Below are 26,186 nucleotides of genomic sequence, written 5' to 3'. Positions count from 1 at the left end.
AAAAACCAAAATATTCTAGGGAGGAGGAGAAACCAAGACTGGAAAAGCCTTTACCCTGACTGTCCAGTAACTAACTCGTTTACCAATTACCTGAATGTGACAGTTGTGCCCATTTTGTTAGAGAACAGCCACACCTTAACTGACAGCTTTAATACTTGGGCCCTGGGTCAGTGGGGTACAGAGACTCTGACAGGATTGGTGCTTGCTTTGTGAAGAGGTTCAGGCCAGGCTGGAATCAGATTTGCCCACTTCATCAATCAGGCTGAGGTTCTGCATCTCACAAAGCATTAGCACTGGGAAATTGTGGTGTGGAAGGACAGTCACAGCAGAAATTTCAAGGAGTTCAACTTCTTCAGGAGTTGAGGTTTTGGGGTCCTTTTAAGCTTCTGCCCATACTCTAATGCTGAGGGTCACTGCAGCACAGAGTATGTTTCCTCTGGTTGTCACTACCCAGGCACTAGGGTAGTGGAATGGAATTTAAGCCCCAAGGCTTTTCATTGCCACAGTTCCTTGCACTGGTCGCAAACACAACTGTAGCAGTTGATGTTGGTGCATGTATTTTGGGGAAAAAAACACCATGTTGCTGTTTTTCATTCTTTAATGAACTGCAGCTTCATGAATTTTCTTTAATTCAGCCTAACCAACCAAGGGGGGAAGGAAAAAGAAACAAAACCCTTCAGTCTTCTAATGCAAAACCAGCCAAAGTAGAAAGTTTATTTTTATTTCTGAGGTCATGTACATCTCTTAAATTCAATTTTTAGTACTGCAGTGGCTTAATTCGAGGTAGCTCCCCCAGCTCCAATAGTTTGATGTCTTGCTCAATTCAGTCCTTAAGTGCTACCGAGGAAGCACAAACAACAGCTATGCAAGAGCTTCAAAACTGCAAATTAGCCTTCCCACCAGAGGTTTCCTACTGGCACCAAGGCAACAGTTTCCTGTTTTGCTACAGCTGCCCACCCCAGACACACGCTGAACACTGCACAGTAAACACCCTCTGGCAAAACCCTGCCATCTTCTTCTTGGAAGGGAGAAGGGCAGGATCTTGGATGTGCCCCAAAACAAGAGCTCACTTATTTACTGCTAAACAGGAGCCATGTCAAAAGCTCATGGAGATCCTGTTTTTCAGAAAACAGATATCTCTTGTTTTTGCTACCTGTAAGATTTCTGAGCTTAGAAAGAGGCGAGGACAGCAGGCCCACAGGAAGTGCAGGCTTTGAAACTGTACTTGTTTACTCTGCCTTACTGCAGTCTTAACCAGTTTTTATTTCTCTTCTAAGAACTTGCCTGCAGGCTGACGTGACACAAATGAGAAACACAGGCACTGCCATACAGACTACCCATCTCTTCCTTTTATCTTTCAGGTCTGCTCTGCACCTGGCTGAAACTTGTCTGAGGCTCACCCAAAGACACCGCTACAGAAAACAGGCACGCTTGCTAGCTAATTTCAGCTGGTTTCTATTTGGTTTTAACTACAGAATCACAAATATTTTGAAGCCTTACCAGCCTACCAAACTTTCTAGGACGACAGCTGAGACTTTTCTGAAAAGACTAGGCTTGCAAGCCAGTTTTAACAGCTATTACGTGGTGTGGATGTCAATAATTTGTACAATGTTTATAAAATGTTTTATCTATTTTCATAATTGAACATACATGTCTATATTATTTACAGACTGAAATATCAATAAACGTAATAGGTTCTCTAGGTTCCTTGTTCTGTCCTTCTGAATTCAAGGGAAAGCATGTGCAGGGGGAGGAGGGAGAAGGGGGCTGGCTGTTTTCAAGTGCTGCACATGTACACTGCCCTCGTTTTTACAAACTCAGTACCAGAATATACCTGGGAACTTTATTCAACAGGATATTTGTCACTTTTCTATAAAGCGAGAGCCCCGACAAGTACTTACTAATCAGAAAAGCCTAAGAAGATTGAGAAATATTCCATCTAATGTGGAGGAATTTCCATGGGTCAGGTTCCCCTTTAAAACATTCACTGAGCAAGGCCTTTAAGAGAAAAGAGCCCTTGATTATTACAGAGGAGCCATTACAAGAGGTGATGGGCTCCACACTGAAGTGGTGAAACTGGACTTTTGCACCAGCACATAGTCAGGGCACCAGCTGAACTTGGCTTCAAATTATTGAACTGAGAACACTTGGAGGGTACGGGTGGAGGGCATTTTTTCTGGTTGACTGTGCACTCATGTTTTTCAAGGTTACTTTTCAAATACCCAACTGTTTTAGAAAGAATTTATCTGAGTATTTTGCTATCTAGTGTAGGATAAGCTACACACACAAGAGAAAAGTTTCTACATCTATTGTTTTCAATGTAGTTGGTAAAGGGGGTGAAAAAAGCGCAAAGAACAGTTCCCCAGCAATAAAGCTACTTCAGCCAGCATGAACACGGAAAACATAACAAAAATAAGAGTAACAACACATGCAATAAATTACCATTGGGTGTGGAACACAATCCTTCCTTCCCTTATATTTTAAGAATTATTAGTGGTACAGCCCTAACATCAAAGTGATTTTTCCTCCCTATTTCAATTTCCTGCCATATAAAACTGCCAAACACATCTGATCGCCTCCCTGAACAGCTTCACAGATACGACACTGAGCGTGCTGAGAAAGGCCTCAGGTCTTTAGGGAGAAGAAAGGCTGCTGAAGGAAAGCCCTCTCTAGTCAAACTCAGGATTTTTCACAGTAGTCAGGCTGACAGTTTTTTAAGTGTCACTACTTTATAGATGGTTACACAGTTAAGAATATACATTTATAAATGTAGGAAATGCAAACTTTATTTTTTATTATTCCACAGCATAAACCTGTGTTTAAATAGGAGACAGCGCCTATAGGCTACGTGTGCAAAGGAACTCGGGCACCTATTCCTGACACTTAGGCTTCACTGAGACCCTGGAGCACATCGGGACCCTCAACCTTTCTGGACTTGCCTCACCTACCAGGTGGCTTCTGGTGGCCACATGCAGGGCCCCACTGCCAGCTACCCACGTGCATGTACGAGTCTGGTTTCAGCAAAGGGTCCTGGGCTGCCAGTATATATAGCTCGAAGTGGATTTTCATACTCATCCCAGGCATAGGTGCAACTATTGTGTTGCTGGGAGTCCACAAGGGATAACTTCCCCTGCAGCAGTTACTCTACTTTGTAGCAATTACAGCACCAGGCCTACCTGTCTCATATCCCTCCCCACCTTCCCCTGCATCTACTTAAGCACTAAATGCTTGGTTTTACAAATTTTACAAGTATCAGACCCGATGATCAAATCCAGGTCGGCACAGAGAGTGTGATTCCACAACACGGGATGCAGCCTGACCAGATAGTCCTGTCACTGCTGCAGTTTTGTCCTGGTCACTGACATCCTGATGCCACTGAACTAATGGATGGCTGTCTCCCTGATGCTCTTTCCTGTTATAGGTGGGAGAGGAAAAAAAAAGGAGGGAAAAAAGAAAGGAAAAAACCTGAGACCTGGATGAAGCACCTCTATTCCTGAGAAGCATTCACGTCAGAGAACAGAAAACCTGGATGACCCACTGCTTTAGAGACACTCAGCCCTCCAGACTGGCTGCTTCAAACAGCCCTGGACCAGCCTGTGGGCTTCAAAGAGTCCCATTCTGCAGTGCCCTGCAAATCCCACCTTCCCTTTCTTCCATCTCCTTGCCCAAACATTGTCTAGCTGTGGGATGTGAGGCCAAGAATTTCATCAGCTGAAAATCACTTAAATGGTGGATGTTCTGATAGGAGCATATTTTCAAAAGTATAACCCAAATTTATAAGTGACATACATCTCACAGAATTAACAGGAACCACCTGTATGGAAACAGCCTCGGTCCAAAGCACAGATACATTTTGCTTAGTCATAAAAACTTTTTTTTGACAATACTGTAACTTAATCATTTACAAGCTGAAACTGTTCACCCAGTATCTGAAATATGTCACAGCGAGTTACAGTTATCACTAGGACTTCACAGCAAATAAAACTTGTAACTAAACATGCACAGATCATTATATATACAGTGATAAAAAAATAATGATGTACATTTTCTTGTAAGAAGAAATTAAGTAAATTCTTTGTGCATTTCAGGATTGAAACATCTAACCTATATAAAATTACTTTAAAATATGAAGTAAATATTTAACTCAAAACTTGAGAAATCTTTTGTAATCTGCAATATAGCCTTCTCATTTCCATTTTTCTTTCTCTGACACAGGACAACTTAAGAATTTTATCCTCTAAGATATTTAATAGTAATGTGCAGGTATAAAAAAATACGTCCTCTGTGGCAAGCTTGAACATATATATATATATATATTTACAATCCTCCAGAACAAATTAGCATTAAAAAAACACAGAAGTAGCAGATTGACATAGTGCTTTATTTAAGCTGTCTGTACGAAGGAAAATAATGTGCATCCCTATCATATACGTGTAAAAATACTAAGGATGTACAGTGTACAAAAACAGTTTCTTGTAGTTATTTCACATCCTTGTGGGTCATATACTTAAGGAAATAAACAGTTTAAGTATGACCAACAGTAATACGGTTTCTTGGGTTCGTAGTCGTGTCTGCTTGATATCCTTAACCATATGACTAGATCTTGCATGGATCTAATGAAAGAACTAGCAAGGTCAAGAAATGTCACAAACTCTAAAGCTACAGGGAGGTAATTCAATTACCAATTTAGAGGTTTTTATTTAAATAAATACTTTACATTTCATGCTTGCCTGTAATGCACTACCAGGAGCAAGATAAGGAAATTCTACTGTAGACAGTACAAACAGTAGCAGCAAAGTGTGTACATTGAGGTGTAATATATAGACCCTGCAGTTAGTAAGGAAAGACCTTACTTTTGTACTCTAGGAGAAGCACATGGCCCCTGCAAGAACAGTCAGCTTTAAGAAGCCGCAAGTAAAGATGGAAAAAAAAGGTGAAACAATACTGGAATAAATGTTCTTTAAGCAACAGGAATGTACTGGAAGATGGATTAGTGTGGAAAGCGAAGCTGTGTGCAAAACTGCCAAAATCCAAACAGAATTGACCTATTTCCTCCGAGATGGCTGCAGTACGAGAGGGCATACTGTATGTCATGGAAGTCAGTACAAGCTGGAGTCAAGGTCTGAAATGTACTGTGCTCAAAAGGCTCACCAAGACAACCAGCCACCATCTCCTGTCCAAATTAAAACACAACCGCAGACAGCAAAAGAAGAGCTTCTAAAGTTTCCCTCAGCACTGCTTGTCCATTTCTCTGTCATCTGTTTCTAACACTGGTGAGACAGAATCCCCTGGGCCTGGGCAGCACAAGGTGGCTGCCGACTCTGCATCATAAACTGGATCACTGACGTTTCAGAAGGCAGACACTGCAATGCAAAGTGATGTCTGAAAAGATTTACAAATAGTTCACTGCCAGGCCCCTCCTGCAAACCACACATTACCTGGCTACACAATGGAGAGCAAAGCACAGGGCATCACTGCCACGAGGAGCTGCTGGCCAGTGCCACAGCCAGTTGGCCACTGGCTGGAGGGACCCTGTGCCAAGAAACTTATTGCTATGACAAGCTGAAAACATAGGGGAGAAAACACAGGCATGTAACACAGATTTTGAATCACCATAGTTTCAGTCTGAGTACAAGACCTTTGCAGAGAACTAATTAATGCCCTTCTGTTAAGTACTTGGTTATTTCAGTCACTCGCTCACTGTGGCAGTGTAGACACCTCTACACCACCAGACCTGCAATGCATTTGCTGCTCTCCTCTCTCTCTGCACAGGGACAACATCTACACATCTTTAGTGTTACGGGGTGACATAATGAAATCCTATGCAGTTAGAGTATACATCATGATATATTTCTATCTGATTATCCATTACTAAAGATAAAACACTAAACATGAAAATTTGTCTAAATTACTCTGCGTCTTTAGCTGCCTTGCTAAAATGCCCGTCTACCCCTTGACCATCCCAGCACATGCACTGCCAGCAGTGGGCTTCATGCTTGGGCACTCAACTTTCCACATCAAGAGGCTAAGGCATCTGTGTAGGAACATCTCTCAGACTCATCTACTCACTCACACAACACAACCAGGAATACTCTGCAATATCACAGTCTTTGTGGGAGCTAACAAGAGCTGAAAGCAGAGATACTTCCAATGATAATCCCACGGAGTCGGGGGTTCCCGATGTCGCCTGCAAGGCTGCGCGCGCTCTGCCGCTGCGCCACGTCACGCCCCAGCTCCTAGCACCAAAGGGTTTATTATTAAGATTATCATTGCTGAAGATCAAAGCTAAAGTTTATGCACATGTTCTATTAGATACAGATCTTCGGAAATGGAAAGACGTTTCCCTACCAGTGGAGCGTTTGCTGTGATGTTTGAAATTCAGTCAATCAGGTACCACGGTTACACATAACCTCCTGGGTTTTAGGACTCTTTTGGTTGAGGGCAAATCTTCCTTGAGAACGGCTGATCCCAGAAATTTACTATTTTAATTGTTAAAATAAAGTGCTTTTCTTGTAATCACTATGGTCTTGTTGTTCAAATGCAATTCCTTCATATAGAACAGACATTTTCTCTTGTGCTGCCAGGCTCTTGCATTATGTTTATCCTAAATGGAGCACAAGATGTAGCTTTTTTGTCTGTTCACTTTTAACCCTTTGGCACATGAGGTTGGAAATCCTCACCTCCACTGCCAAACTGTTAAAAGACAGTATTTCATTCACAAAAATCTGGTTCTAAGCAGTATGTACAATTTCAGAGCCTTGTTAAAATTTCCACATGGGAGAAAAGTGCATTATTCCCTTCAGCTTGTACAGTCCTTCCATATATTACAAAATTAACTGCTATTAGCCTGTTCTAAGATGTAGCAGCATTTGCAAACACGACATATACAAACCTTATCTTTAAAAATAAATACTACCGCAGTATAACCAAAAAAAAAAAAAAATTAAAAAAAAATCGGAGTTAAACACCTGGAGAGGAAGCTAATTCACAAACTCAAAAACAAGTAAGGCAAACACCTGTTTACCTTGGTGCACACATTTTGGTGAAAAGCAATACCATTATGCCTGTCTACATTCTTCAGCCATCAGAGGTGATGCATATCATGAAAGAGAAAAGCATGAAAAAGATGTTATCTGGTGCAAATTATAAAACCCCTTGAACAACTTCAACTGCTGCTTTTATGCCTTCATTTCTTGCATGTATAATGTTCAATTCTCCATGATTGCACATGAACCTGGAAGTTCTAAGTGGCAGGCTGGGTGAGCCCAGCCCTTCTGCTTCTTCTGTAGTATCCAACAGTAATTAAAAAATAATATATATATATATATATTTATATATATCAACAATTTAAGTCCTTCTCTCAAACATTTCCCAAACAAATTCCAGCCAGATGTTAATGACAGAGGCCTGCTTCAAGTAATGATATGCCTAACAGAAACCTTGCATATGTACATCACCACCTCTACGTTTCCTCATTCTAACCAGCACAAACAGATGCAAGAAAATGTTATCGCCTGGTCTGTTTAGACTAATTACAATTTTGATTCATCTTCTGGAAGAAGATAAGCTGGACTGACATGGCTTTTGTTTAGCCTCCACTGTGAGGAAAAATAGATGACTACTTGTTCACAAAGTGTACAATGCTGAAGTTAAGTCATTTACCTTCAAAGAAACTGTTAGTAACTTCTTGATGTTGCTATTATACTGAGACTGTGGGCAGCAGCAACAGCAGGACAGCGGAGTAGAGAGAATCTCATATGTCATGCAAAACCAGAACGGATTTTAGGCAGGTTTGGGAAAGAAACTTGTTCAATTTGGAATGGTCTCTGAAAGTGCCCCTGCTATCTTAGTAGTATCTAGTACTGGTGGTGATGTTCAGGAATCATTTTCACTGATAAACCTAAGATGACAGTGAAGCAGCAGAACAAAAGAGTTACTCTCGTCCACTTGCAGAGTAGGAAAACTGGGGGAAATGCGGCCGCCTCTCATTGTCCATGCAGTCCATACCATCCTCGTCATCTGTGTTAAGGAAGAAGTTCAAAACATCAGTACATTTGCAATAAAATTTTATTATTCACCTGATATGCAGTAGATGTTTCAGGGTTCAATGCTTAGGTTAAAGGCTCAAGTTAAAGTAAGACTTCAGTTAAACTCATAAGCTTACGTTCGCACAGAAGGACGATACTCACTGAAAGGACAGCATGCCCAGAAGTCACCATTTATTTCAGGTTGATTGTTTGGTTCATTTTATTCTGACTATCACCTGAGAACTTCAACCACAACTACCCCTTGTAGGCTAATCCCAACATGCCAGCACACCCAACCTCTGGCAGTGCAGAAGCCAAGTGCCAATTGAGTCAGCCAGTTTCCATCATTTCTTGAGCTGAGTTCAGGAAATTATAGTTTTACTGTAGATATACTTAAATATTCCTCCATTTCAAAGGGAGTTAAAAGGAAAAATGAACAATTCACACAGGATCTATGTGTTTCAATTATTACCTATTATTTTTAGTAAACTATTTATTTTTACAGTATTTACTGGGATCAGAAGAAATACAGAATAAGCCAAATTCATAAATATTTTTATTTACATAATTCCTCCAGTGCCAATGGAAAGCAGGCACCAGATGTTACCTAACTCTGAGAATTTGGATGTACATTCTCACATGGCTTTTTAACAGTGCTTATTCTTAAAGACTCTTGCTGAGACTGTTATTCTAACAATGTATTTATATGCAGCCTTTCAGAATTTTGTGTCCTCTGCATTTTCATATATTCTACACATAAAAGCTAGAGTTAATCCTGGTCTAATATTGAATCAATGGAACCCAAATTAATCCAAATATTCGTAAAATATTCATATATTCAATTGTAAAATTGTTCAAGTTACAAAGATGAACAAATTCTTATCAAGATAGACAGGAGAAGAAAATGTTCTTTTTTCACAGCAGAAAGACTTAAAATCACTCAAATTATGGACTGTGAGCAACATGGTTTAGTGGAAGGTGCCCCTGCCCAAGGCAGGAGGATTGGAACCAGATGAACTTTATGGTCCCTTCCAACTCAAACCCCTCTATGTTTCTGTGATTGTGTTCAGACACTAAAACGCAAAATCAAAAAAATACTCTAGATCTATATATGAACAGAAAACTGCAGCTAACCTGGGAGTTCTAAAACATCAGAAAATGAGATTGCTTTATGAAAGGTTAAGCAACCACAACTAAGCCTTTACTTTTGTGATCTTCTTTCTCAGCCTCCAATATAAAGAAACAAACAAGACCATCAAATATCCCCATTTAGAAAGAAAATTCTTTAAGAACTCAGGAGAAAGATGTTACTTAGTAAGTACCTGTAAAGCCCTGGCTAAGCTGATCAGATCATGATTCTTGTGTGTAACGCAACATGACAAAAACACAAACCATGGTGAAATCACATTCCCTCCAATAAAGAAATTTTGCAAGGTCCAGTGCCATGGTTACATCCACATTAACACCTTCTTTAAGAGCTCTGTTGAAGCATGGGACTTGATAGGATATTTAATTTTCATGTAATTGATTTTTTTCAAATCATAGTCCTCAAAGTACTTCAAAATATGTCCATCTTACTAAAGCTACACAGCCCACTGAAGACACCAGCACTGTCCACATGCTTAAAGAAGGGTCTGTGTTCCAATTACTTTGCTGAACTGGAACCTTGACTGCCAGCCAGTAACCACTTGAAGCTGGTGTCTTCTTTTATTTAAAAACAAACAAACAAAACCCCAAATCAATAAACAAATGAAAAAAATTCCAAACAGAATCAACACAAGAATGCCCACACCAAAAATGCCCCCAAAACCCAACTCAGAGTGATCTAATATTCTAAGCTTTGTAATTATTGCATCTTCAAAATAAAGCTGTCATTGAGAGTTACTCTCACACACTTCCATATGAAAACTTTTATTAATAACACTGAGAACAGCTCTTCTATTCAAACAGAAAAAACCTTACACACTGCTTTATTAGAAACATTATTGTTACATCATGCTTATGCCTTTTTTCTGACTTACATTTTTCAGGCGGTGTTATTGTAATAGTCTGAGCTGTAAATTCTTCATCAAAATACCTGGTGTCTGTCTCAGATGTCACTTGAGGTTTAAAAGGAGGTACAAGCTGAAAGGCACCAAGAAAAAATACAAAATTACTAAATCTCAAAGCAGCCAAATTACTATCAGGAAAACAAGTAAGTTCTTTTTCTCTACCCCAAATCAAACAAATAGGTCTGTGGAGAGGCAGCTGAGTCTCTAACTTCCAGTAAGAGATAAAACCCATTTGAGTCAATCCCAAAAATACCAGTTCAGAATCCAATCAATGGCACAACAAAGCTAAATTCCAAGTATCACTCTCACATGACTTGCAGATAAATTGAGCTGCATAAAGATAATTACCTAGAAACTCTTCAGGCCAATTTAATTACCCACATAGCTGTCAGGCAAAGGCATCTCAAGATACTTCACCACAACTGGGTGATATAAACAGCTAAGAAGAAAAAGACTACACAGCATAATAAGCATGGTTTGGGGGTTTTATTTTCAGTGGGAAGGCCTTCATCTGAGCTTATCATTGAAAGATATTACATGATATGAAAATAAATTTTACATTTGAAAAAAGGCCAGATGAGGCTTAAGGGAGTTGCTGTATCTAAACCTGCCTACTGCTTTCACAGAACAGTGTGGGATTTCCCAACAGCAAATCACTGGCAGCCGCCCTCAGCCTGCAGGCAGGACTCCCTTGCCCCTCTTTTGACCCAGCTTCAGTATCCACCTTCTCTACCAAAAGAACTGCTGATCAATTTTTACTGGAAGGCACACTGAGGATGGAATATCACACTGCATGCTGCCAGTCCAAAAACAGTACAGCAGTTTTGTATGTATGACACTGCAAGTTGTGTGTGTGTATGTGTGTGTGTATGTGATGTGACAATGTTCTTGTTTGTACCTGGGAGCCCCTTGGTGCTATCTTCTCATATGCCCTGAGAATAAGTGTAATTGATTTTCCTTTCAATACAACAGGTTATATCCTGGCTCACTGATATTATCACCTGGCATGGGGTTTTCACCAGTTTCACATTCTCTCTCTCCTCAGCTCCAGAACACTAACACCAAACAATTTACATGGTCATTTGCCCCACAGCAAAGGAGGAGCTGCTGCTAACTCCCTCCCTCCTCTTCCCAAGTTCTATGCTCTAGATGCACAGATGATCTGTACATACCAAGACTGATTTTATCTGATCCAGATCTTCAGTAACAGTGCAAGCAATTATTAAGCAAAACCAAATCTATCACTTCATATACTTAACAGAGTACAATAAATCTGATTGATACTTTTACAAAACTAAGCTCAGCTTTCCCTTACATTGTCCTGTATGGAAAACATGCAACAGCAGGGAGGTATTTCGTAGTAAAAGTTGCAGAATAAATCCTTAAGGAGCTAACATATATAAGCACAACATGAGAAGAATTTTCCAGGTATAAATCAAGTTTCATCCAATGTTTATAAACAAAGTATTCTATTTTATTGCACAGATTCCTTCACTTTTTGAAAAGTATTTTTATATGCACCCAGGCTATCCCAAACAATTCTGCACTATTAAAGCAGATTTCCAAAGTTGTACATCTTTCCATCAATGCAGCCATACAATTCCTAAAAACAGACTTATGCCAGTGCAACATCCCACACTGCCATTTTATTCCCATTTTTCTATCTGAGGAAAGAACATTCAAAAAAACCCTCAAAAAACTGAAAACACCAAGCAAAAACACAGCAAAAAAAAAAAAAAAAAAAAAAAAAGAAAAAACCCCAACCAAACCAAAAAAACACAGAAAAAAGCCCACAAAAAACAACAAACAAAAAAACAAACAAAAATACCTACACAAGATTACAGGAAACCAAGTAATGTATTCTAGTCAAGGCCAAGTGTTCATCACATCCTTTTAAAAAAATGCTTTGACAGATCTAAGCAATAAATTCAGTATGAAAAAAATGTATAAGATAACCTGGTTATAACGATTTTACTACTTCTCTGATTGGAATGCTTTTTACTGGTCAGAAACAGAAAATGCCATTTCATAGAAAAATAAAACTTTTCATTTTAAAATAATGATAATAGAAGCCAAGGGAAAAATTTCTTTTTTCCCAAGTCAAGGACAAGAAGCAATGTCTTTTCAATGGTGCAGCACACATTTACAGTACAACAAAGTACTCCTGCTGTGAAGTACACCTGAGACCTTTCATGCTACAACTGCTTTGCAAAGAGAAGGAGTGAACCCCCACTATAGTTGTTCTATAACAACTGTGAGTCAGCTTGAAGTAGTTAATGAAACACAAAAAGTATGGCAAGGTAAGATCACTATAGGCAGTCATATATGTATGGGTGTGCTGCTGGAGAGGAAAAGGAAAATGCATTAGATGACAAGTTTCTTTCTCAAAAACTTACAGGCTAACTACTGGTTTGTCCAGGGATTTGGGTTTTGGTTTTTTTTTTTGAATCCACTGAGATGAACAAGCCTCACTACGACTTTAAATCGTTCCCTTGTTCTCTCCATCTACCTGAAATAGTAATGGTTATGGAAAATACTTTGAAAACATTATTTTAGGAAGAGAAGCACAGTGCTAAGTGACTCTTAAGGAACAAATAATTACAGTAATTTTAATCAGGTATGAAAAGCACCATTGCAACAAAACTCATTAAATTAGTGCTTTGATTCAATGCTCAGCAGCTAGGCTTACTAGAAAACTCTTGCATCAATAACATCCAATAAGTCAGCTGATGGAAATTGCACTGATGAGAGAAGTTCAGCTGTCTGGGGAAGTGAAACAAGTAGAAGACATGAAACTCCAGGCTGTAACTAAAAGGGAGAGATTCGATGCAAATTTATATCAATGGTGTTTTAGGATTCATCTATCTCACAGCAGTATCTTTCATATCCTGGACATTAAAGCCATTTGGAAACTTCACTGACTGCAAAAACAAACTCTCCAGCCATGTGGCTCTCCACAACAGCATACACTGGCTTTTATCTAGGCTGTGCCTTATGTACATCAACCATCCCCTAAAACCTTTGGAAAAGGGGAAGCAGCAGCTGAGGTTAAGAAGCACAGATACAGCTGAACAGAAGTAGCAGAAAGGTTTCTTCAATCTTCCCATACACTTTGCCTCTTTCCCTCACAGCATCACCTCTACCTCCCACACAGCTGTGTGCACAGAGAACTGGGGATTGCTCCTTTCCATCAGTTCTACCTCACCAAACCAACTGGGGCTAAAGTCTTGTGGACATCCCACCCCAGACTCCTGAGCTAACACCAAAGGCACGCCTCCCCTTCCCCAAGTAAATTCTTGGCAATCATCTTTCTGGAGGGGTGTTCTCCTTTGTCCATTAGTTGTCAAACTTCATTTAAAAACAGAAAGCAAAATGTCTACAAATTTCAGCTGAAACCATTAGAAAGACAAATAAGGTGCAAATGCTGCAGAGATAAACCCTTAGAGTGACACTCCAGAAGCTTCCACATACATCCCAAGGAAGACTGAAGCTGAGGTTTAATGACAAAGATTGAGACACCCAACATCAATAACCACTCTGATGACCACAACATGAAGATACCACTCTACAGCCTGCAACATTTCACATTTGGTGTGTCACCATCACATTTTCTGAAAAATCCTCTTTGCCCAGGATTTCTCTCCTGGGAAGCTGAGAAGCCTCAGAGAAAAAGGAAAACAATATTATTTCATTTGCTTCTCCTGTGTTTTGCTGTTTTGGAATATGGTTGGAGATTGTTTATCCAACATGTGAATTGTTTTGATTTAATGACCAATCGTGGTCCAGCTGTGTCAGGGCTCTGGAGAGAGTCACAAGTTTTTCATTAGTATCTTGTTAAGCCTCCAGTAAGTATCCTTTCTCTATTCTTTAGTATAGTTTTAGTATAGCATTCTTTAACATAATATAATATCACAAAATAATAAATTAGCATTCTAAGAACATGGAGTCAGATTCATCATTCCTTCCCACGAAGGGGGATCCCAAAAATACCACATTTGGTGCACAAGGAAATAGTATCCACATGCACAGCTATTCCTCATTTCTGGCATGAAGACCAAGAGGGATGTGGAAGGCACATCCAGTAACCTGTGTCCAAAAGGAGTAAGATAAGCCTTTGTTAAGCACAGGCCTTGTCAGTCTGCAAGAGAATTGCAATGCTTGGTCATGGCTGCCAAACTCTAGTATGGGATAATTTTCTTTAGTGGCCTCAGTTCAGAAAAATTCTCCAACCAGACAGGGAACTGCACCTCCTGACAATCTACTCTATGGAGCAGAAATACAGATTTTCTGGGTTTATGCATTACACACACATATATGCATAGATATGCATGTGTCTGTACAAATAAAGAAATAAAAGTCTAAACTCAGTGTGAGTTAAGTGACTTTAAGAGTTTGTGTTCAAGACAAAAATCCAATTTCATATCCATCTGTCAAGCTGAATCTGCCCTGGCCATTTCAAAGGCTTGATGAAATGACAGCAGAAGCAATACCAAATTCTTAGTGTCTTCATTATCTCCAGTGAATGGCATTTCCATTTGGCATCCATCAAGAGCAGTGTGTGAGAAACGCCACAGTTTCTCCACAGTTCAAGTCCTGGAAAATTTGACACTCATCTCCTAGAGGAAGGAAAGGGGCAGGCACAGTATTTGATTGTTGTAGGTACACAGAAATGTACAGGCTTGATTCTACACCTTGAACTTTCTCCCACTTAGTGAACAACTACATAAATACTTCCGTATGAAAGAAAACATGCAACACTATTTGTTCAAAGATCATTTACCAGGAATCACTTGTCTTAGTGTTGTACATGAAGTGGCTGAAGCTACCTCAAAGTAACCATGATACACTCAATCTGCCAAATGAAATGTATGATGCTTAACATCAATCTGATTTTTCTTCTCCTTTTAATTTAAAGGGAATTTTCAGAGAATTGCAGAATATGCTGACTTGGAAGGGACCCACAAAGATCATCACATACAAGTCCCAGCCCTGCACCATACCATTCCCCATTCCCAAGTGTCACACCATGTGCCTGAGAGTGCTGTTCAAACATTTCTTGAGCTCTGCCAGGCTGTGCTGTGGCCACATCCCTGGGAGGCTGCTCCAGTGCCCAACCACCCTCTGGGTGCAGAACCTTTTCCTAATAACCACCCTAAACCTCCCCTGACACCACTTCAGGCCATTCCACTACTGTAAGAATCCCATCAACCAACAGGCTGCAGCTGAGTTGTGCTGAAGAGATGGGAGGAACATCAAATGTCCATGCCCCTCAAACTAGAGTTTCTGCCTGGGGGAAAGAAGGTCATTTGAGCTGAGCTTCAAGACAGTCAGTAGCATTCCTGCAGGGATGGGTTCCTCCCCATCCATGGCCCCAAAGGCAGCAGCCACAGCACAGCTGGGAATTGGGAATTCCCCACGGACCCTGCATGTGGTGGTCCTGGGCAGGGGGAGGACAAGGAGCTGGAATTTCAGTAGTGGAAGGACACAAGTCCACAGGAAAACTGGCTTCAGCAGGGAGGTTTACCCATGGATAAACTGTTTCCCAAGTGACACAATGCTGTTACCATGGACAGAGTGAGACCACAAACCCCCAGCAACATAAGTTTCAAAATCAGACACACTTATGTATACTCTCCTCCCTGTAAATTCAAGCAGCTGGGAGAAGGGTGGCAATCAACATCTAGGTCTGCCCATATAGTTTAAGGTATCAGATTGGTTAGATGTTGTCTGATCTTTTTACAACTTCACATGGCAGCAACACAAAAGCAACCAACGAGGGTAACTTCTGCAGGTTTTGTGGCAGTGCAGATCATTGTCTGAAAATAGTTTGATTTAATTAGCAACAACCTAAAACCAAATGGTGGTGCTTTCCTATTTACCTCCCACCCTCTCCCTGCACAATCTGATACACAGAAGTACTTAAATGTGATTTCAGATCATAGTTTTACTGCAGATTTTGCCAGGCCTGAACCCAGGACTTGGATCATGGGATTTCATCATTTGCTGGGTTTGTGTCTTGAGTAAACCAAGGCAGCCACAGCTGAAGGGTGAGGAACAGCTTCTTGCAGCTGTCAGAAGTCACTGCCTTCACAGCAGGACAGGTGCCTCCAAAAGCACCTCCTGCATCAAAGCCAGGCTCCCCCTTCAACCACTGCTGCCATTTGTCCCTGCTCCCTTGAATCCCAACAGATTAATTTGCTGGAACTTCCTAATTTTCTTCAGAGACAATTGGAGGTATCACCACAAATCAGAGCATGCATCTCAACCCAAATTTCCACATGGTTTCTCCCATCTTTCATCCATATCATATGCAGGAGGAAAACCAGACTTCACTAAAAGGTCTGGACCTCCTTTGCCATGAGGCCACTGAGTGCTTCAAGCTGCAAGCCTGAACACATACCCAAATTTTGTCCTTTTAAGTAATGCCCAAGTGCTTTTTGTTCAGTGAAAGACCCTAAACAGATCATGTGACAACTTTAGTGTATGTCTGCTACCCAAATAAAAATCTGCTAAAGCAATTCTTACATGAGAAACAGAAAAATTTCAAACAGCTTCCTGATTCTACCTAAAAATAAAACAAGTATTTTATTTAGTACATGGGCTTTTGAAGTCTTCAGAGTTTGCCAAACTATTCAATTTCTCATACTCAGGCAGAGAGATAAAAACTCATCAGGGCTGAGATGATCACAGGAAGAACCTGGCACAGGCTGCTCTCTTTCATATGCCCTCATGGTTTTTCTGCCAAAAATAAATACATCAGATCACAAATGCTAACTACTATACATTTTTCATTTAAAGGCAACGACCTTCTCTGCTCCAGTGTGCCATACAATATTTTTTTATCATTATGTAGTACCAAATTAGGTTATCTAGCTAGCAGTATCAGAAACTGAATAATTCCATTTGACCATTTGGATCTGTTTGACCTGACAGAGCTGTGGTCTGTCACATTAAATACATGAAATAGTTTAGAGATATGTAATTCTGTTTCTAATCACACCAGGAAAGTGATAACCTAGTAAAAAGATAAATTAGAGGCACAGGAGCACAGTGTGCACATGTACAAAGCTATCACCCAGCAACTACTCAGAATCCACATGATTTTTTGGTTTCCATTACTCTGAGAGTGAACTTCAGTTCTTTCATTTCTAACAGAAACACACTCCTGAAATGCAGCCAGAAAATTATAGTGCCATGGTGCTTAAAACTCAGGCAAAATTACTGTGAAATATTTTTACTATGCAAATAATTATATCCACTATCAATTTCATTAAGTGACCCTACTGCTGAAGACTCTACATCCAACAACAAACAGCAACAGAGGCAAGCCTAGAATAAACCTATTTAAAAATCAAATTTATTTGATTCTTCGAGTTATTTTAGAATACCAAAATACCTCAAAAATATTCATGTAAGCATTCTAATGAACATATTTGAGGAAAGTTCATTAACCTTATTATTATGTTTGAGGATTATATTTCAGAGCACAGCTCTGAAGTCTGCAGAGTGTAAGACTGTGTGTGCAGAAGGAACAATGGATATTTTAACCAGGCAAACAGCTTTGCAAGGAACAAATAGGAACAAAACTATTTTTAATTAAACAGAAAAGCAGACTGTCAGAAGTCATTTTCATGACTTGTTTTTCCATAAAGGACACACTGTGTGCTAATGCTGCACAGAAGCAATTCTTATGACCCTTGAAGTGAACTGTCCAACTGAGGAAATTCAGTTGATATTTCACTGGCAAATTTAGTTTCTCAAAGCAAGAGTGTCCACAGTAAACAAAGAATAACTAGTGTTTCTCTAGTTATGATACTCCAATAAGCCAATATCTACTTCCACAAGCATAAAACCAAAGTGCTGGCATTTATATATTTTTATATAATTATAAATATATATTTTTAATCTGCAAAATGCCTCCTTTTATTTTAATAGCTCAAAAAAAGATCTTGACTGAAACACATTTGCCATGCTCATTTGGAAAGAATCAAAGCACAAGCAATTAACAGAATCTATATATTCTTAACTAAATAAGATGCTGAACAAAGTGTAGAATTGAAAGTTCTATTTCTAATGTAAGATAATTAAGAAATCTTTTTCAAGGGAGCAAGAATAATGTAACAGGGGTTTTTTTTCCCTCACCCACTCCTAGTACATTGCAACCTTATTAATTTTAGTGTTGGTTTTTGGTTTTTTTTTACTTCAGAAAGGTCCTCAACTTGTATTTTTAGATTTTATCCTCACAGTGCTTCTCTACAATGTCCTTACAGAACCAACCAGTGGTTGAGCTCATAAAGTAACCTGATTAATATACTTGCTCTGATTATTTATTGTAGAGTTTCTTGAAACCTTGTGATACTGCCAGGGAAAAATCACACTTGTATCAAGTAATTTCAGAGTACCATATTTTGTATCATCATATACAGGCTTTCATTTCAATTCCGGTATTTGTCAGAGAAGTTACCACACCAACAACCACACATTTTTAAAATTCCAGTTCAACAACAACTGAAAAAACAGTTTGTATCATTGACATTGTAGCATAAACATATTCTGCTCAGTCGTATGTCTTCCATTTTCCTTTTATTTGAACAAAGCAAGAAAAAAAGGAGAAAAAACTATCTTTTAAAATTACGCAGCTCAACTGGCAGATTAACAATGTAAAACAGTTGGGGAAAAAAGAAAAGTCTTTATCAAAATAGAAAGGGTTTATAGCAACAAGTAAATTCTTACAGAAATACTGAGATAAAATCAGTTTCTGTATATAAAACAACTGAAGTTGAATTGAGTTTCATTCCCAAGTAAGATAAATTCATTTTCTAAAATCATTCTCAAAGTGTTGATCAATACAGGAACAGGACTGGGTTTGGAGAAAACTTTTCCATTTGAATTCCCAGCACTTGCTTTCTCCACAAGCTGTTTTGGCTCAGTGTTTTAACACTATTTTAATTCTCTTAGATAGCTCTTTAAGTTTGAAAAAGGTTTCTTCTTATACACAAACAATCAGAAAGTATACTTTTGCTACAATCACTTAATTTCCCTTCTTCATAAAACAACTTTTCACTAGAAGGCAGAAATAAAATGACAATTCAAGATAAACTATATTACATTTTTCCCATTATCTTGAGTCATACATGTACTTTTCTCTTGAAAGCCCAGGAAGAGAAAAGAAAAGGGAAAAATTTGGACATTAACATAATAAAAGGTTTAGGTTGGTTTGCAAAATTTACTTCTGGGGAACTGACAAATTATTACTGAAAACACAAAGATTAGGTAAGTATACCTTGTTCAGAATAATTATTCAGTTGTATCAACACAAAAAAGGTTGCAAAGAAAAAAAATTACTAACTGCAGAGAATAGCAGTCTATGACTATCATTGAAACCACCTTGCAGAAGCCAGATTATTCAATGCCATACAAAGACATACCTTTTTATCATATACATCTTGCCAGTTTACTCCAGCAAAGAAACTGTGACGCATGATTTCCTTGGCATCATCTGGGCCTCCACCAAGTCTAAAGAGAGTGAGGGAAAAAAACACATATTAAACTTTTATAGGGAGATCAAATTATTGCTATGGTTGGAAAAGTGACCATTTCTTTTTGACTGTCTGGGGACAATTCTCACACAACTAATTTGAAGATTTCACCTGTTTAACATGAATTCTGGCGATCTCGAGAGAATTCGTGATAGCGAAAGTACCCATGCCATGGTCTGTTCTTTTCGATTATTCCAACTACAGTGTTTGTCACCATCCATGATGAGCTTTTTTAGTAATTCATTAATTTTAAAAACATACTTAAGTTTAGTTTGCTTGAAAGCCCAGCTAATGTCCTGGCACTATTAAAATCCAAACCAACGCAATAATGCTGATATAAAATTTTGCCAAAGACGTGCCGGGCACTGACTCAGTAATGACTTGTGCATCATTATTATACAGTGTTCACTGCTGTTGCATCTGGGTGCTGTAACAATTAACCAATTACCATAAAATAGTCTCAATCTGAGTCAATTAGTATAAATTAATAAATTGTAGGCCTGCTGAGAAGGTTATTTAAAGGCCATTGTAAATAACCACACTACTCACTGTGGCCCATAGCTTGCCAAAGCCAGACTCTGTCTGGTGAATCATCTTAGGAGGTGAATTTCACCTACTTTGGGTGAACTTGCCCAAGGTGGTTTGAGCTCACAGAAGGGGTCACTGCTGCCAAGAGAGGAGTGTCCAGCCCATACCTCTCTTCTCTCACTTGCATCTACAGCATCATTCCCACTTGATGACTGTGAGCAGAATCAGCTCCCTAACCTAGAGAAAAACTAACCCTGACATGAGAATAGAAGAGAGAACTGGCCATTTCTTGTTGCATTAGCAAGCCCACTTTGACTTGACAAGCTGAGTGAGCTCCCTTGAGCTGCTGTTGTTGGTTGAGAAATAACCCCACATCCAAGGATGGGAACCTCTGTCTTTCTCAACAGCACATTGACTTCAGGACTGCTCAGCTCTCATCTAACTTCTCCCTGAGACTTGGGATCCTACTGCCCTAACAGAAGGAAGATGCAGCAGAAAAAAAGCTCCTCCTAACTAAATAAGCAGACCATACGTGCTAAATGTTAACAAGAAGAGTGACAAAAACAGTGTGTGTTTCATTAAAAAGAACTGCTAAAGATATAAAGACAAATTCTAAAGGCAAGCATTTAAGTAAGATAAATTCCTTTCTAAAGCATTTATTGTACAGAGGAATAATTTCCACAACCAAGAAAAAAGTCTGTTTTGGTATTACCCTGCTGCCAAATTTCAAAAATATTCTGGACTACTACGTCAGTCTTGCAATAACTGAGTGTCAAGTTATTCTAATTTTCAAGCTGTATTCCTCCTTGTTTCTCAATTACTCATTGTAAAATTCTCTACATCTTGGCAAAACATGGCAGCTAGCCTTCATTCCCCAGACTTCTCTCAATATCTTCTAGCTGCTCACAAAAAGGCTGAGTTGTGTTAATCTCTGTTCCTCCCCTATTTAGCATTAACTAGCACAAGAACTTGAATATAAATAAGCTTCTAAATATAAGTCTGTAATGAACACTACTGTCTGCAAAGATAATTTACAAGGAAGCATCTTTCCAATTCTAAAGGTTAATATATTTGATGGGTCAGATTGCTTGGAGGTTCAAAAGCATTAGGAGTTGCTACAGAAACACAGTTCTACTCTACTCTGCCTGTATGTGGCTGGCTGGTCACAGTTTGCTATTCCTGCACAGATAAGTTGAGCTGGAGCAGACAAGCTGACCACTTGTTCTGTCCTGCCTGCTCCACTTGGCTGCATCCTGGCAAATCCCTTGGAGAAACCAGTCCTGCCCTGAGTGCCTGCAGGCAATGCCCACGACTCAAAACTTCTTGAGAACAAGCAGCAGCTGAAGGAGGACTAGAGAACAGGCAGACAAAATCTGCTGCCCCAAAAACATGCCAAGAGCCTCACAAGAATGACAAGATATTGGGGAGGAAAAAGGTACCTACAGACAAATCCCACTGATTTACAAAGTCAGGGATTTTGGAGCCACGGAAGACTGGACACTGCTGGAACAGCACTGGAGCACTGGAAAATGGCTCTCCTGAGCAACTATTCCAGAGGGAAAAGCCCACCACAGGCAGGGCACAGACAGCAGCTGGGTGACACTTGCTTTCAAACTGCTCCTTTAAATTTCATTCCAGTTGTATTCTTTAACAAATTACTAGTTTAATGGTCTAACATGTGACTTATTTATGTGCCCTAATAAATGTAGCTGTGGCTGCCTATGCACCTCTCCTGCCATCACCATCACCAGGAACAAGTGCTACAGTCTCCATGAGAAACTGCAGTGAACTCAGGGTTAAGTTATACTGGGAAAAACAATTGAGATCTTTCCCTTTGTTCCAGTGCACACTCTTAACCTGAAGAGATCCCTGTGTTTGCTGTGAATGGTTTAAAAAGTTGGTCTTCCACAAGCTTTTCTTCCTTTTGCTGGTTAAATTCATGTTGTAAATTACTTCTGGACTGAAAAAATGGAAATCTGAAACTGTAGGGCTGTGTACAACCCTGTCCTGTGATTGACAGCTCATTCAGCCAGGAAGACCAGGCACCACAGACCCATTTTTACATTACCCAGCACAATTAGAGCATTTATTATGCCTGTGTAGCCAATTATTTTCACTTACCGTTTATTTGGATCCTTTATCAGTAGACCTGATAATAACGATTTTGCATCTGCAGATAGAGTTCGAGGAAATTTTATGTCCTCCATTAATATCAGTTCAAATAGTTTCTCATGATCTTGGTTGTAGAAGGGTAATCTTCCACACATCATCTCATACATGACAACTCCTAATCCCCACCAGTCCACTGCACGGCCATAGTCATTATCTTCTAACACCTGAGACAGAAACCAAAAGCATCCTTAAGACATAAACTCTTTCATACACCATCATTTCAGTCTGTTTGATGCACCTCTATATGAATGTGTTTCTGAGACTTTATTTCCAGAGTATGCTTAAAGGACTCTCAGAACTTGACTCAAAACTGCAGCACTGACTCACACACCTGAGCTCACTGAAATTCCAGGCTTGCCAGCCACTGCTCCACTAAAAGCAAAATTAAAATTTGACAATTACCTGCTCCAAACAATCATGACTTCTTTTTTTACCCTTTCCTATGTCCTCTACCAGGCCATTTATATCGTCCTCAGCTTTAGGAAGAGACACTATCTACAGGTAGTACATGGGCACTAGTGCCTCAGTTAGAAGTGTTAAGCATCTGCTTGCTCAGTCAATTCCCTCTCTTTTACCCCACCTGTCTAAAGTCTCCAATTTAGAACCATCTTAATCTTATTAAGACAAGTTTAGTTTCTTTATGATCTTTGTTTAGAGTCCTCAATGCCTTTCTCCTGCCAGCTTCATTTCATTCCATTAAACAGTCCTAACAGCTGAACTGTGCCAATGCAAAAAACCACAGCAGTGTTTATACAGTACTGTTTATTACAAAACAATGCTTATAGGGTATCATATAAACACAGAAGCTGGTCAAGTTTATGCAATTTTTAACATAATGTCAACAATGTCATGTACCCAAAACCAACTTATTCCACAGCCCTTCTCCCAGCAGTGCCAGAGAACTGGAATAAGAAATTTAAGCAGTGCATCTTGACCTTAATACACCTTCATATTAAACTGCAGACATGGAGACAACATAACAGCAGCATTCAGCCATAGAAATTATAAGCAATAAGGAAATTGAAGGTTACTGAATGTATCATTCCAATTTCTATAAATTTCTAGAAGATCATGCCTCTTCATACAAAAAAGATGAAACAGAAGTCAAGAAATCTTAAAACAGAAGTCAAGAAATCTTAAAACAGCATTACAACTGTGTGTGTCAAATAGCCAATATTTGCTGCAGAAGAGCTATTAAAAAACTTTAAAACAAGAAACAAAAGACCTCAAAACAATAACAAACAGAAAAATCAAAGAAATGCAACTAATAGAGTAGAAATGCATTGTAAAGAATGTAAATAATTCTTTATAGAGAATTGTTACTGTATCACTGAAGGCTAATTCTGAAAGGCAGCACCCTATGACTGATTTTATAAAAAAGAACAAACCAACAACAAACCAATCCCCAGAAAACAAGATACTTTTTACAACACACAGACACATGAAATCACCATCACAAAGAGCTCCTCCAGATTCAAGCTGTAAGCAGACATACAGAAACAGTAATTTAGATACTTGGTAGTGAAAGTAAATCTTTCAGTCTTTAAAGAATAAGGCAACCTCTACAAGATCAGAAATAATTTTATCCATAAGTAGATTATCTTGCATTGTCTAAAATGTGTAATAGAGGAGCATTGAGCTCATTTAGGCGCCTCTCCTCTTGCTCCCCCAGTAAACCCAAGCCTGCTCTCAAGTATCTGGGATGGCTGTTAGCAGAAGCAACATGCAGTCTGATCCACTATGGCAATTTTGGAAAATGTTTGGAAATCACACAGTAATTAATGCATTCATACTGCTACTTTTCACTGTTCTTAAGGATTAGTAGCAGAAACATGAGGAAAAGAAGTATATTAAAAATCCTTCTTGTGTATATAAGATTAAAAAATCATAAATATTAACACATTAACACATATGATTTACAACTGTGCCAAAACAAACAGACTCATTACATCATTGATATTTCCAAATAGAAAGTGAAATTTTGGAAAGTGTAAAATACAACAAATTATCTGAATAAGTACATATGACAAAACTAACTAAAATAACTCTTGCATTTTAAAATTAATTAAATATTTTATGAGTTGGAGCATATTGCAAGGTATTTGCCGAAAAACTGTATATAAAATCTGTGACTCTTATCTTTAAATCACCACTTCTTCTGCCACAGAATAAAAGCATTATATATTTTTCTGCTATAGCTATTAGCACTGTTACTGTTTTTCTCATCTGAACAGTTAGTCTTTTCTTTGGAAGCTAGCAAAACACATAAAATTGTGAGACAGTGGTAGATTCTTTTCATGAGTAAGCTGAGGTGTGGTTTGCATGTGTGGTTTATAAAAGAAGGCAACAGGAAAATAAAACATATTATTCTCTGAACAAGGCAAATCACATGGCCAATAGCTTGAGCAAATTGTATTTGCAGCTTTACGTAATTTATGCAGGACTTTACCTAATAATAATAAAAAGTATGAACAACCTTTTGCTGCATTCCCACAACAGCAACAAAGCAGTGGTACAAAGAAAGAGCCAAATGTGATTTTTAACCTCTTTTTACATAAAATCATAAAAAAGCATAAAAGCTGGATTAACTGCCTCCCAAACCCACATATCACCAGCCGGGTTCTCATCCCCAGCTGGCAAAACTGGCAACTCTTTATTTTTGTTTAAATACCTGGTTTACAGCCAGCCAGACAAGCAAGAGCATCAAAATGGTTTCATTTAGGCAAAAGCAAAACAGCCTGAAAATAGTGTAAATAAAGCAAAATACATCTCAACTAATTTTAATATAAATGTAATAAAATTGTGCATAATGCATTCACAAGGAAGATGCATAATTATTTCCCTTAAGAAATTTCTAATCTTCATGGTGTTTAGAAACAGGTTTTGTAGACTGTATCAAATCAAAATAAGTGAAGTGCTGGAGTCCAGCAGCTCCTACAAGCAAATGTTAGGGCAGGCATGAGAACATGTCTGTCCACACTGCCCTAGCATTACAGAATCCTTTCCAAACAGTTCTTGGATTTGAGGGATTTGGTTTTAATCACACTGAACATAGGTCAAGAAAGTTTCAACTCAGTGCTAAAATGAACATAACATGTAGCTGCAGTCTTTGTACCTACAAACAAGTCAATCTTTTGCCCACCATGAAGTAGATCCTGCTTTTAGAAAAGTCTCCTTTGGTTGTGAGGAGTGCTCCTGCTGTCTCTCCAGTAGCTGTGGGATATCTTGTATATATGGGGTACCAGGCTAAGCACCTAGCCAGACACAGATACCATGGATAATTTGATCTTGGACTCTGTGTGCTGCCCTTAAGAGCTGCCTCCACCACTAGCCAATGCTTGTCCCTTGCTATAAGGACCCTCAAACCTATCTTTAAGCAAATGCCCTGCACTAACAACCCAATCCCTTCATGGTCACAGAAGGACAGGCAGCAGGCCCACCAAAACCATTGTAGAGGGCACAGGGTCAACCACCCTGTACCTGCTGTATAGCAATTGATATTTCCTGGCAGTACAACACAAGGGTCACACAGAACTCACGAGCTCAGAAAGAGCACCTACACTGACTACATACTCAAGTCAGGTGTGTTTCCACACAGAAAAGATGGACTTACTTGTTTTCTTCCACAAAATTTGTTTAAATAATCAGATCATTGAAATTTACAATTTCCCTTCCTTCATCCTCCTCACATACATGGGGTGCCAAAATCCAAGCCAAGATCTAGGAGAGGTCTTAGGAGACAAGAGCTCCAGCACAATGTGACATCAGTGTGTGGATAACATTTACAGTCATCCACTCCTGACATAATCACTGTACCCAGGTGACTTCCCATCACTGAGCAAAGCAGGTGGACTGACTGCAGTTCAGTC

The 26,186-nt window shown here is 39.1% G+C and overlaps 2 protein-coding genes across 7 annotated transcripts in view; one reads left to right on the top strand and one right to left on the bottom strand.

Annotated features, from left to right (window-relative positions):
* Positions 1-1,702, top strand: part of SDCCAG8 (SHH signaling and ciliogenesis regulator SDCCAG8) — a 105,946-nt gene extending 104,244 nt beyond the window's left edge. For all 5 annotated transcript variants that reach the window (XR_013181434.1, XM_077175770.1, XM_077175767.1 and 2 more), the window contains one exon: positions 1,362-1,702. The gene's annotated coding sequence lies outside the window, so the exon portion shown is untranslated. The remainder of the gene's footprint in view (positions 1-1,361) is intronic.
* Positions 683-26,186, bottom strand: part of AKT3 (AKT serine/threonine kinase 3) — a 152,509-nt gene continuing 127,005 nt past the window's right edge. For both annotated transcript variants that reach the window (XM_077175771.1, XM_054629394.2), the window contains exons 11-14: positions 22,267-22,481; positions 19,507-19,594; positions 10,049-10,151; positions 683-8,019 (exon numbers count right to left, since the gene is read on the bottom strand). In XM_077175771.1, the coding sequence (XP_077031886.1) occupies positions 7,934-8,019; positions 10,049-10,151; positions 19,507-19,594; positions 22,267-22,481 (492 nt within the window). In that variant the 3' untranslated portion in view covers positions 683-7,933. The remainder of the gene's footprint in view (positions 8,020-10,048; positions 10,152-19,506; positions 19,595-22,266; positions 22,482-26,186) is intronic.

Source organism: Agelaius phoeniceus, chromosome 3, assembly GCF_051311805.1.
Source record: "Agelaius phoeniceus isolate bAgePho1 chromosome 3, bAgePho1.hap1, whole genome shotgun sequence".
Classification (NCBI taxonomy): Eukaryota; Metazoa; Chordata; class Aves; order Passeriformes; family Icteridae; genus Agelaius; species Agelaius phoeniceus.
Note: the sequence above shows the minus strand (reverse complement) of the source record. Positions and strands in the feature narration are given on the sequence as shown.